Source organism: Amphibalanus amphitrite, unplaced genomic scaffold (genome assembly GCF_019059575.1).
Source record: "Amphibalanus amphitrite isolate SeventyFive unplaced genomic scaffold, NRLGWU_Aamphi_draft 000896F_arrow, whole genome shotgun sequence".
NCBI classification, from domain to species: domain Eukaryota; kingdom Metazoa; phylum Arthropoda; class Thecostraca; order Balanomorpha; family Balanidae; genus Amphibalanus; species Amphibalanus amphitrite.
Window position 1 is genome coordinate 55,030 of NW_024882390.1, and position 13,575 is coordinate 68,604.

General features: G+C 54.3%; 1 protein-coding gene across 1 annotated transcript in view; it reads right to left on the bottom strand.

Moving 5' to 3' along the window:
- LOC122367785 (plectin-like) overlaps positions 1 to 13,575 on the bottom strand; it is a 42,812-nt gene that overhangs the window by 8,839 nt on the left and 20,398 nt on the right. Inside the window, exon 2 of the mRNA XM_043341197.1 lies at positions 4,680 to 5,102. Coding sequence (XP_043197132.1) covers positions 4,680 to 5,102 — 423 coding nt within the window. The remainder of the gene's footprint in view (positions 1 to 4,679; positions 5,103 to 13,575) is intronic.

Sequence of the window (13,575 nt, forward strand, 5' to 3'; positions counted from 1 at the left end):
TGGGCATTGTCTGGGCCGGGCTGTGTCGGAAATTTCCTCCTTGTGTGGGTCACACGTCATCACCAAACTGTTTTCTGCAGAATACCGGCGCGGGTGCCGCACCTTAGCACTGGCACTACTGTGTTCGAGCTCGAGGGCTCTGAATGAATCTGTGTCGCCGAGGTGGCTTAATTTCTTCGGCTACTTCATTGTTCGACTTTGAGACCTTTTAATACTTTTTAAGCATGTCAGGTTTTTGACATCCCTGACGGAATATTCACACGTCGATGCACTTAGGTTTTCGCGTCAGACGACATTGCATTTTACTTGAATCGCCGCCTTACCAAGCTCTCCACAGTCCACATACCGCTCAGAGCTATTGCACATAACACTCTTAACTTCAACAGTTGCACTGCGCACACCGCGGCTCTAAGCTAATCCACTCGCTCGTACAGCCCCACCAAGCCCACACATGTCACCGTCATACCGTGGCTTTACGCTGGTCGCCGCCGTGCCACTCATTGCACACTAAGTGCATGCTGTGCAGTTTGCAACACTCGAACCGGAGCGTTTACAGCGCAACACAGGGGCACGCCGTGCGCACCGCACCGTTTCCACGGGACAAGGCCAGTCGCTAGCCGGCCTGTCGGAGCGCTGGGAATTCAGAACGCGCCACGGAGCACCGGGCGGAGCACCGGAGGGAGCACCGGACGGAGCACCAGCGCGGGTCTCAGGGTCGGCCTCGTATCGACCTCGGGCGGGCCGGCGGCGGCAGTAGAGCGCAACACGCCACGCACCGCCCCGCACCCCAGCGAGGGCGGCCGTGACAGACGGGACGGGAAGGGAAGGGAAGGGAAGGGACGGGACGGGACGGGACGGGACGGGACGGGACGGGACGGGACGGGACGGGACGGGACGGGACGGGACGGGACGGGACGGGACGGGACGGGACGGGACGGGACGGGACGGGACGGGACGGGACGGGACGGGACGGGACGGGACGGGACGGGACGGGACGGGACGGGACGGGACGGGACGGGACGGGACGGGACGGGACGGGACGAGACGAGACGAGACGAGACGAGACGAGACGAGACGAGACGAGACGAGACGAGACGAGACGAGACGAGACGAGACGAGACGAGACGAGACGGGAAGGGACGGGACGGAAAGGAACAGGACGATTTGGGAGGGTACGAGGCAAGTCGGGTGCAGTGAAAGACTGGGGGCCGTTAGTTGGGTCTGTATGGATCGATGCTTGTAAGGAACTCTTTGTAGGTTTATGGCCTGTCCATTGTCTATCGATGATATCAACTAGCAAGGGACCTTTCTTAGAAACGCTATAAGTCTGGTGCGTTGAGTACTTTGCTTTTTGACGATGTGGTAGATAACATTGGAAGAACGTTGATTGAAAATGTTAAAATCCGATATCACACGATGCTCGGTTACTACGGCTGTGACTCTTCATTGGTACTGCGAAATGCAGTGCATTGGTGTAAACTTTAACTAGTACTTTTACCGGGACACGACCCAACTTACATCGTTTGGTTGGGACATGACACAAACAACTTCGAAGGAACGCATGATGCCGTGCACTAAGCGCACATGAAACAAAGCTGGTGACCGCAATTGAGCACAAACTGCGTGAAAGCTTTACACTGAACAAAGACCTCCGGTTTCACGAGCAGAAAGGCCCACAATGGACGTTATGTAAACAGATCATTACCTGACAAACCGATGCGATCGACGCCATATCTCAAATACTCACATTTCGTGCTTTATCCGGATTTATCATTGCTCGGAAACTCACAGTAGCGCACTCATGTCTCACGTCTTCAGAAATTCACACGCTCACTCTCACATCCTGTTCGACTCACTGTGCACAGCTGCACTGCACTCTGTGCACAGCACGCTGCGTGCACTGTGCACCACCCAGCGCTTACGGCGGCGGCGGCGGGTCGACTGTCCCACGGTACGAACCAGACCCTCACGGCTGCGGCCCCGACCCTGGGCATACATACATTCATACGGCGCATACGCCGGCGGTCACGACGGTCGGTGGAAGGGGTGCGCCGGGCTGTAGTCACACCGGATGTTGGTACTTTGGGTGGGGAAGCATGTGTTACTGGGCGTACTAGATTTGTGGGATAGCTTATGGGACAGCTCATGGAACTGTGGAACAGTGTATGGAATGGAGCATTGTGGGATTTTGGGAAGGTTTTGGGGCGAATTGGATTAGTTCGGAGGGTAATGTAACTATGCTGAGGCTGTCTTGGCAGTTTATGGAACCATATATGATCCGCAGCTAGTAAAAGCACCGCAGACAAACGTAATTTGAACACGTAGAAAGGCAGCGCATGGCAGGTATCGCACCCATACGGCACTTATGTATATCAGTTTACATCTACTCCACCACGCCAATCCTCCTCACTGCATGTGGTCGGGCCACCGCGTCACACAGAGCCCCGCAGGAGTGTCCGCAGGAGATCTCACGATCCTGTGGGTTTGGTGGGAACTGGGGGACAGGAATTGACCGCTGGGAGACGTGTGAGGTCAATGGGAGGCGAGGTGGGTAGGCGAGAGACTGTAGTAATTTTCACGACGGGCATCTGGTGAATTCACCTAATTTGACCATATCTGTACTAAATCTCTTTTACAGCAAATATCTTTATATCAATAATTTATTTCAGTGTTTAAATGGAAAGCAATGTCTGGTAATTTGAAAAATGAGGTCTATAAGCATCTGTGGGACCCCAAACTGGCAACTTTAAGAAACACAATGAACCTAATTTGACCGAATCTGCACCTAACTACATTGAGCCTAATCTGCACCAAATATGTACACCAGATGGCCGTTGTGAAAACGGCTAATATAGGTGGCTAAGAGGCGGGATTGGGTTGTTGTGAGTCTGGGTGAGCCGAGGCGAGGTGAGTTCAGGTCCGTGAGGGTGAGCCTGGCACTGCTCCAACCACACAGTGTGGCCGCTGGCCCTCCGCCCTGCAGCCCAGCCCGTCCGGCCTTCCGGCTGACGGTCCATGCCACTCTCACCGTCATTAAATTATCATGCAGCGCCGGCAGTGTCCCATCCAGCGCTGAAGTTGCATTGTAGTCGCCACTGAGCGTTTATGGCACATTTTCACTGGCCGTATACAGGGCGATAAGTGCCACGGTACATTCACACGCTCATAATGCTGCACGTCATGTCTCTCATCGTTTTCTACCGTGGGCTGCTCCGAGCGCGCGGGCAGTTTTCAGTTTCACAGCCGGTGCTACTGCGCATGTGCATCGTACAATTTCACTCACATGTTAACCTTTCCCGTTATAAGGCATGATTATTGGGTGGAACAGAAAAAGACAACAACAATATAGGCTGAATCGACCTGCCAAAGAGGCCCTACCCAACCACCACGTCATCACTCGCCTGTTTTACACGTCGCCGGATCACGGAAAACGCGGCTTATTTACCAAATGTTGCTAAAACGTGAACAAAGGAATTAAGTACATCGGGGGCCACTAAGAACGAATTAACAACTCGTGAGCATGTGCGGTTTTCCGAGCAGAAAACACGGGAACATCTTTATCGTGCGGTGTCGACGCGATTCGATAGCGATTCGGGCACGATACGTGTGTTCCCTCAGTGACATACATGCAATAACAGGAACAAAAGGAGCACGAACTCGAGACATGAACCATACCGAATCAGGAGAGTACAGCTTTGGATCTTGGACACAAACAAAACAACGGGCGGACATTTGACACGACACAAACGATGCATCATCCTCATGAAAAAGCTCTAATTGAAAATATGTTCAATGTTGGGTGGGCCAAACCAGTTTCAGAAACACTTACCTAAACTAATCCCACTCTGTTGAAGATGCTCACGAAGCTACTACTCGTGACACGGAACACCTCATCACCAGAAGTCCCTCACATCACGGAGAGAGTCACGGACTGGTCTCTCGCGGGCCCGGTAGCGCCACCGGCACCGGTGTGGGTCCCGCGGCACCGCGCACACAACTGCCGCGCACCGCACAGTGCAATGTCGTGCACCGTGCGAGTCGTGACTGGGCTGGGCCGGGAGGCGGCGGGAGGCGGTCCCCTGACGGTCACCTGGAGCTCTGAGAGCCGCTCCGAAATAATCGAAACACGCCGCGGCGGTACGCCCGCTACTGGCGGCGACACTCGCGAGAACGGTGCACGGAATGTCGCGAGTAGTGAGAAAAATCTGCAGCACTGTGCGCAGCGGCGCAAAGTGCAATACCTAAATCTGGGCCGAGCCGCTGAGCTCAGCACAAAGGTGGGAGGTAGGTGGGCCGACTCGGGCAGAACTCGGCGGCTGCACAAGGAGCTTATGTCGCCTGTTTTGGTGCGGTTAAAGTGACCGCCCCGCCGCGAGCTGCAGGCATTGACACATTTACACAGCCATGAACGTGGCGTAGTTTGTGGAAGTATGATGTCACCTTTTGGAAGAAAGGGATTGCAAACATCCGTGTGTTTATGGGCGCTATAAATTTACGGAAAACAATAGACGGGTTTAGATGCGGCAGGTAGGTTTTTTACGGTCGGATAATGAGTGAATACCTTTGGTTATTGTTGCGCAATCCATCCTAACAGCTCCCGCTCCAGTTAAGTGGGGTGTGGTTTACTCCCATGTTACGAATGTGATAATCAGACCTGTGATTCGCTGCATATGACTCACCTGCTGAAGATGCTGGCACTCGGCGGCCGACTCTGGACTCTGACTCGGCGCTGCCGGCTGTTGTTGTTTGCTCTTCTCGCCGAGGTCGCCGGGTGGTGCGGGAGACTGCAGTAGCGGCTCGGCCCGCAGTGTCCCGGAACGGTCAGACTCGCAGCTATTCTGTGCCTGCAGCTGTAGGCTAGCAGCTTCCTCAGGGACCCCCGACACCCTCCACTGCTTCTCCCCCTTCGTCTGCGGCTGACTGTCTCTGCTCTTCCCACTACCCGCCTTCTGTTTGTGCTGTTTGCCGTGTTTGTCCTTTTGTTTGTGTTGTTTGACCTCCACCTCCTTTGCTGTCTGCTGGGTGCGGACCAGGGTGGCGGCTGTCCCGGCCTCCCCGGCTGACGTCCCCGTCTGCAGGCGCTCCTCGACAGCATCGCTCGCCTGCGAACCAGACGAACCGATCGTTAGAAACACGGCTTCGGACAACTCCAGAAACACGGTGCGTCAGGTTCCAGAGTTGTGTAACAGTGCGTGTGAGCTGCAGTGGGGCAGCGGGAGACCATCTGTCGTGCGCACACCGCCGCGACCACCGAGCGGCTTCACAACGGTGGACGGTTGGGAGGGAAGGATCGTGACAGAAGGTGACGAAATGTGACGATCGGTGGGGTGGGAAGTGACGGGAAGTGATGCGAAGTGACGGTTGAGGAGATGTGAGCGATGATGAGGTGCGGCAGCTGACGGAAACGCTAGGTGACAAAAGTTGACTATCACAGGGGTGCATGCTGCGAGGGAAGATAACAATACGTGACGAGAGGTGTCGATTTGTCCTCCGTTCCGCCGTTTCCATCCTCAGGATAGTGAAATCCTTCTACATGCGTCCACCCCCTGTTCCGGGCTGGACGGGCAGCTTGCGGGTATGGGATCCACAAGCGGAGGTCTTGGCACATAAAGTTACAAATTTGTGAGGTAGACTTTCTGGAACTTAACGAGCCGTTTATGAGCCCTGGAGCTCCCATGCGGGCAGCTCCATCGGAGCACATGCCCGTATAGCCGGGTGCAGTGAGTGAGTGCTCAGGGTTCCTGGGCGGCCTGTCCACTGGATGGGCTCAGCCCCGACGACTCACCAGAGTGTCCGCTCAGAGAAATGTCTCCCCCCTCATTCATCATCCTCCCCCGAAAGAGCCTAACCCAGCAAGACAAACGAAAAAAAAAAAACAAAGTCGGTTAGTGGAATGAAAGGTAACGGAAGTTGGTATCTTTAAATCGCGGAGGAACGTGCATATGACATGGTTGAAGAATACCTAACAATGGCAGCCCGGCATAAACGGTAAACTGTTTTCATCTGCCTGCAACTGTTTTGAATAGATGAGTGCGGATTACAAAATGAATGCTTTCGTGCAAACAGCTTTCCCTAGAAACGCACGGTAGGCTAAACTTTCATGAACCGGAACACAAAAAGAGAAGGAGAAGAAACTCAGTGAAATGTCAACTCTTTAGGATAAACTGCATTTATACGCCCAGAAAGTTACATAAACTAAGTAATTTCACTTTATGTTTCACTAGACACGGTACATTGTCGTCACGATTGCAGAAACAATATTTATATAGTTCATGGCGCTGTTCGGTGATACCAGATTTTCTAGTAGAAGCATGAAACATAGCTGAAACAAAGCATAAAACATGAAACACATCAAACAAGTTATCGCTACTAATTACCACCGTTATGCTGATTTGTGGTTTTAAGGACTCACCAAGTTTAGCCGTTTAGGACTTAATTAGTTTCAGTTGAATTAGCTCCCAAGCCCCAGTTACAACTTTAGCACATTGGTTATTGCATACCTTGAGGCAGCTCTCTCATCGACCTGACCAAAGTTCCACCAGCTGTCCTTGTAAGAAGCTCATAAAAATCCAGAAAGTCGGTCACAAAAACTTTAACTTTCTGCGCTACTCATGGATCCCATACCTGACGACTGCTCCTCCGCCAGGCCTTTTCCAGGGCACACAAAGGCCCACCACAGTAGGGCCGTTTTTGCTCGTGCGCACATTAGGCTATTAGTGCACCTGCTGCGCCTTAATTGCCGTAATGCCGCCGAAAAGCGCCGCTTTTCGTCTCGGGTACCGTGTGAGTCTCCGCGCAGCCTGGGAATGGAGTGCGTAACGGCGCGGAGGCCTGTCGAAATTTGATAACGGAAACGACCATTTGCTTTGTTACGGTAGCTGCCAATATCATTTGTCTCATTCGCGATATTTCATGGGCAATCAATGGTCTTAATGGTTGGCTAATTTTAATATTTTGTTCTATCATAGATAACCTGGAACATGATTCATGTTATCGATGGTTATATATGTATATGCACCTGTTTGGTGAAAATTAAACATCGGCCTCGTTGGCAACTTGATGATAATTTTTGACAAATAAAATTATCAAAGTTGATATGTCCTTCGAGTCCTCGGTTTAATTTGCACTTCAATAAGTAGCACATGTTGTTGGCGTGTCTCCCTATATCGCTTTCGTTAGCAGCAACATGTTCTGCTATTCAAAATGTTCTGCATCATTTATCGTACATGCTCCCGTGAATTGCGTCAGTCTCATCTTATTATCACGAACATTAGAGCGTCAGCGACAATCGTATACGGTAGAAATAGATTGGCACGTGTGCTCCGTTGGCTAACAAACTGGGACTACCGCTTGTCCGTGTTGTCATAAACCGTACCACCAGCCGCAAAACGAGCCACGACAGTCACAACTGGAACATGAAACGGCTATTTGACGAGGCTCGACCCAGTTGCAAAATGGACAACCCTTATCAAGAGGGTTCGCGTGCCTTTGGCTCGTGGGTCGTTTATAAGATCGGATACCACATTATTTGGCGCCACACTTACCTACTGCTTTGGGTTTACAGTGGCCGAAGTGGACTGTGAGCACACATGTGGGCTTTAATTTACTGCCGCCTCTAACACAACCGCGAGTTATTATCTGTAACTATCGCCCGAAACCCTGACCTTACCAACCGATCATGAAATTACGAGTTCACATTGTAATTTGATGTCAAAACCGACGCGCCGGACTGAATCCATGCCGAGTGTTTTCTTGCTGGGAACGTGCGACCTTGGCTGCTCCCGCCCGCGACCCGTAGGTCATTTCATCCAGGGTCAGCGCGAATCACGCCGATCGCAGCCCACCCGGAACCAGCGGCTCCCGGGGTTTCCCGACACAACCACCTCGCATCCGTGATGGTGGACAGTGACTTCACATGTTTAACGCCCGGGCGTGAGACGAGGGCGGGGCCAATGTTTGTTGTGGGACCGATGGAGTGTCGGTTCTTGTGCTCGGCTGAGTTGAGGTATGGAGGCTCTGCGGAGTCCGCCGGCGCCCGCCCACGCTGGGATGACAAAGTAACCACAGCTTCACGGTGGAGTAGCGCAGGGAAGGCTACCTTAGCGTTAGCCGTCAACGTCAGCCAGTCGTAAGTCGTAACTGGACATAACCGACGTCATTCCGTCTGCTTCTACTAAAGGGACAGTGTGTTCATTGGTGGTGCCACAATTCAATATGTCAGGCGGAGACCGCAGCACGCGACAGAACGTACTGCGGTCTCCGCCATTATATGTATGTGTGGGACACTTTGAAGATACGTCTCCTGCACCGTTCCGTGCTTCTATCCTCAGGAAACTGAAATCCTTCTCCTCCACGCCGCTACCCCCTCCGGGCTGGACAGGCAACTTTATCTCATGCGGGCTGCTCCCTTGGAGCGGCACCGCTGCTCCCGAGGGAGCGCACCCCGTAGCCGGGTGCAGTGAGTGCATTGGGGCTGGGTGGCCTGTCCTATGGACGGGCCCAGCCCCGGCGACTCACTAGGGTGCCTGCCCAGACTAATGTCTCCCCCTACATCCTATCATCCTCCCGGCTCTGAAATGGTCTAATTGGACCGAAAGGGCCTAACCCAACAAAACAAAAAACAAAGCGTCGCCTGCTATCATACAAATTGCCGATTGTGCTATTTTGTTTTTCATTTCTAAGCCGCTATCTTCCTTGTAGCATTAGGCGATGTTTATCAATATCTAGTGCACCAAACATTTTGCCAGTTGGCATTTGGAAATATTTCTGTATCAATTTTCTACATTGATTTCTTGGAGACGATCCATTGCGTTTCTCTCGCAATCTGCACCAACAGCTGCTCTGACTACTAACGGCCTGTCCGTCCCATACCGTGCACATTGCTACCATGCCAACCGCTGTTCGCTCCGTGTTCCGCACGGCTCAGTGATACCGACACGGGTCCGTCGCGGTCACTTCCAGGAGTCTCCCCATGCCGGCTGCTGCCGCCACCGATCAGCCCCTGATACACCGCGGTCGTGCACGAACCGCGTCCACCGACAACGCCTTCGGAGAACGCTGGCGATTCGTGACACCGTGATGGACAGGATTTGTGTACGACGTCGCCCCGCGATGCATGGCGGCCGGACGGGCGGCCGTTTACCTCGTGTTTTGCCCGGCGCCCTTCGCGTAACGGTCGCGTTCATGGTGGCGCTTGGGTCGCTTTGTGAGCGCCGAGGGCTGTTTTGTTAGACGGGCGGTCGACGCAGCCCGCCCGGTGTCGGGTATGCACGCCCATGCGCCGGCTGGGGTCAGGTGACCCGGACAATGCCGTGAGGAAATGTGAAGCCCGGGTGGTCAGACACCCCTGCAGATGGCGCTCGGCGCGCGCCACCTGGTCGGCCACCCCTGTCTGTGCCGCCATCTGCAGGTTGACCGTGACGTCATTCGGGGCCGCAGAGGCCGCAGCTGGACTGGGAGGTCAACGGGACGGTACGGTGGTCCGTCTCGCCTGCCCGGCGAGTCGCGGCGGTGGCGGGGGCGGGGATCGGTCCGACAAGTTGCCACAGATGGTGAGCGCTGCGCGCCGCTCGGCGCTCGGCGCTCGCTTCGACCCCGGCGCCAGACTCAACCTCCCCATTAGGAAGCGACAGGTAACCGGGCATTGTAAAACGGGCTCGAACGCCCACGGCCTCATATTTTAAACATGAGCGAGCGCCCGGGCGCCGACTCCGCAGATGGATGACGAACGGAGAAGGAAACCCTCTCGTGTCGGCCCTGCTCAGCGCCGGAGCTCATCGACAGTTCGACGCGTCATCATCCTCTCTCCAACGCCATGTGTTCTGAAGGAGCTTTCCCTCGGCACCGTCAGCAGCATATTACCGCCATGTGCCCGTTGTCTGGGAAACCTGCGCGGCGCTAATGATACCGCGTTAGGTGGCATTTTCACGGTGCTGAGAACAGCCAACACCCTGCTGGGAGAGCGAGACGGACCCAACAGCTGACGCTGGTACTCAGAAGATAAAACAGAGGTCTGAAAGGTATCCGTCGACGGTTAACAGACTGGGTCACACATAACGGGCGACTCGTTAGCATCGGACACGCCCCAGCGAATTCGCCCCACCCATGCCGAGGAGACCCCGCCTGAGGCGACAGAGAGCTAACGCCCCATCCAACCAGGCCAATCAGCGTGTTCTCACTCCAGGCACGCGGCGAAGCGGGTCATCGCCATCGATTTAGAATTGACGTCGGCATCGATCACGGCGGCACCGCGGCCGACAGCGGCGGCGGGGCGGGTCTGGGTGGGTGTCCCCGTCGGGCTGGACGACAGTCGGGCCGTCTCCTAAACGGACTAGGCTCTGTACCTTGGTTCTGTCATTGTCAAGGGGCTCGTCAAGGCTCGTCAGAGCTTGTCACAGTCCCCTGTCAGGTTCCAAGATCAAAGGTCACGCGTCACGGGTGGAGTCTCCGGTCACGGGTCACGAATGACAGGTCGTCGGTCACGGGTTAAGTGTTCCGGTCACGGGTCACGAGTGACAGGTCACGGGTCACTAATCCCCGGCCACGGGTCACGAGTGACAGGCCGCCGGTCACGGGTCACGAATGAAAGGTCTCCGGTCACGGGTCACGGGTACCTGATCATGTTCCGTGTTCCACGGATGACCGCGCGTCCGAACTCTCCCCTATCTCCCTACATCTTAGTGCCCGCGGATTTAGGTGCAGCACCTGCCTCCCGACAGCGGAGGTGTTTAGGACCTCCAACACAACCGTGCAGGGGGAGGGTTGATGGATGCTGGCGACGAATGGAGGTCACGGGTCACCTGGAGCGGGCCCCGGAAATGAGGACCAGGTCACGCCACATACGTCATGACTAGTTGGAATAGGCTGAATGCTTGATAGTGATAATGAAGTGTTTATGCATAGCGAAAAGACCTCAGTTATGTTGATGATTACTTGGTACGGTTTTAGCATACCAGAGCTAAGTTTGTCTTAGTTCCTGCTACCGCGCATGGCGAGCAGCCATGCTATTTTGACATTATGCAATCTGTATGCAGGATGACGTAGCATATCTGTCAATACAATGGCAGTTGATCCGTGTACTTTTACGATGTCTAGCGAATAATATCTTTTTTGCAATCCGATTGGACACAGTCGAGACGATTTATGTTTATATACGGCAACGACAGAACAGATAATGGCGTCGTTCTGGCTGGTTGTAACATTGTTTGTGACTGATACCTATATTAAGAATGTTTAAGGATCATATTTTTTGCGCCCATATTTCAGTGCTGTGCACAGCTAAGTAGAGACTAAGCGCACCAATATGGGAAGGTGAAGGTTGAACTGTCTCCTGCCTTGCATAGCCGTGAAACGGGCTTTGTCCGTTTGCGCCAGCGCTACCTGAAGTGGGATAAGCGGGGACATCGCTATCTGTTGATCCTCTCAACTGGGAGACTGCAGATTAGCATAAGAAAATAGCACCAATCTGCTGATTCGCAGAGCGACAAGAGGGAAAGGGATAGGCCATGGGCACGGGCAAAGTGCAGGTAACTACCCATTGGGTAGCGGGCAGTGGGCAGTGGGCACTAAGACTGCCTACTATGTAAGTTACATCAATGATCCCACCACTATCCTCCCCTTTCCTCGGGAACCCTGCAGTGTTCCCAGGCGGGCCGACGCCGCTCTTTACGAGTCCGCCGACCCACGGTGACCTCCTATGACCTGTGACCCCGGGGTGACCCCGTGCACGGTGGAACGGCGGTTTCACCGGGACGGTGCATGCTGCTCTGTGTCCTGTGCGGGTTTATTGTGAGATAATTCCGTGTGAGCAGTGAGCACTTCCTTGTGCTGACTGAGGTTATGCTTATACGCAATACCCAGGCACATGCCAAAGCAGGCTGTTTTAACGTTCATTTTTCAGTGATTCTGCATACAATGATGTCACCGAATTTCAGTGATAATGCATACGTGACTATTGGCGCTCATGCATAGGCATTATAAATTGGCAAGGTTGATAGCTGCGGTGCTGCCATATTACTGCATCAGTCAGCAAATAATCGAAGCTTATGAAGACCTTCAAACGACTAACGTATAGTCACTGTTCGTGACGGCTCCGAATCTGTCCAAAGGTGCTCCCCATTCCGTTTACACCGGGGTGTGAGCTTCGCCCTTCGTCGGAAATGGTTTCGTGAGTCGCCTAAATTACCCGTTTATCATTAACGATCTGGCACGCCCTCCACGCCCCAGCTGAGAGCTTCACCTTGAGACTGAGAGTGACTAACAGCCGGTGACTAACGGCCTGGACCGCCCGCCGGGGACCTTGTCACCGCGCGGGGAGGGGAGGGGGGGGGGGGGGGGTCGAGAGGCGTGAGACGCTGAGGCTACAGCTGTTATCTCGCCTCGGTCAGGCGGGTGTCCAGCCGGCCGTGACAGCACGTGATCGCTCCCAGCTCCGTTGCAACCTGCGCCATTGCCTGGTAATTTGCAAGACAGCATGCAAAACTGAACACCATTAGGTATGTAGCTACCAAACCATTTCGTTGGTTCATCGTTTAGCCCCTGCATTTAACAAACAGCGACAATGGCACCAACAATGACTGGCTTGTCGGAAGCTCAAAGAAGCTTCCCATTAGGAGAGTCAAAGTTCAAGTCCATCCCGGTGACCCCATGAAAATCCTGTAGGTACTGACTGCGGGAGTCCGCCGCCCCCCGGGTCGGGTCGTGCCAGCTGTCGACTGTACCACATCACCCGCACATCAGTCGTACGTCAGTCGCACCTCAGTCGTTATACGTCATCCTGACGTCCCCCGTGGCGACTGACCTTATGCGGGTGGCTCTGTGGGTGCAGCGAGTCCCATCGCCCCCACCCCATCCCCATTGGAGCTGGTTCGCGTGGAGGTCGCGTGCTGGTGGTGCGCAGCAGATGGTGGACTGACCGGGCGGGCTTAGGAAGGTAGATGGGCGAGCCAAGGAAGGCTAGTCGTCTCGGTGAGGCGGCGGAAGGGTCGCTCTTATGGTGATGGAGACTGAAGAGTGGTTAGATCTTCACGTCATCACCATATGATGTTGACTGACATGACGGGATTGGAAAACGCTCAATGAATTTTAACTTCGAGACTATTGAAGCGCATCATGCCGGATTTTGGCGAACCTCATGACCACGAGAGTCACTGCAGGGCAGGTTTAGATCCAGTGGTGCCTGGCCACGGCTGCAGTTGCACCAGCGCCGCCGTCGCCGGTGGCGGAGACGGTGGTAGGTAGTGGCGGCGGCGGCGGTGGCGGGGGCGGCGGCTCAGCCAGCGCCGGCCGAGCGAAGGTCAGGTGGCATTGCCGACCTCGGTCCGCCCTCAGCGCGGCACGTGCACGGTCCTTCCTGTGTCAGGGTGCCAGGTGTGAAGGTTTGATAATGGGGAGAGGTGCAGGGCGGTATGGGGGACGGACGGTGTCGACAGCTGGTATGTGGAGATGAGATTTTACGTTACAGGACGTAGTCTGGTCGGCGGAATCTGCTTAGGTATGCAGTGATGAGTCATGCTTGGGAATGGACAATCCACAATCCACGCACCTGGCTTTTTCTTTTAAAGGTATGGATGAGAG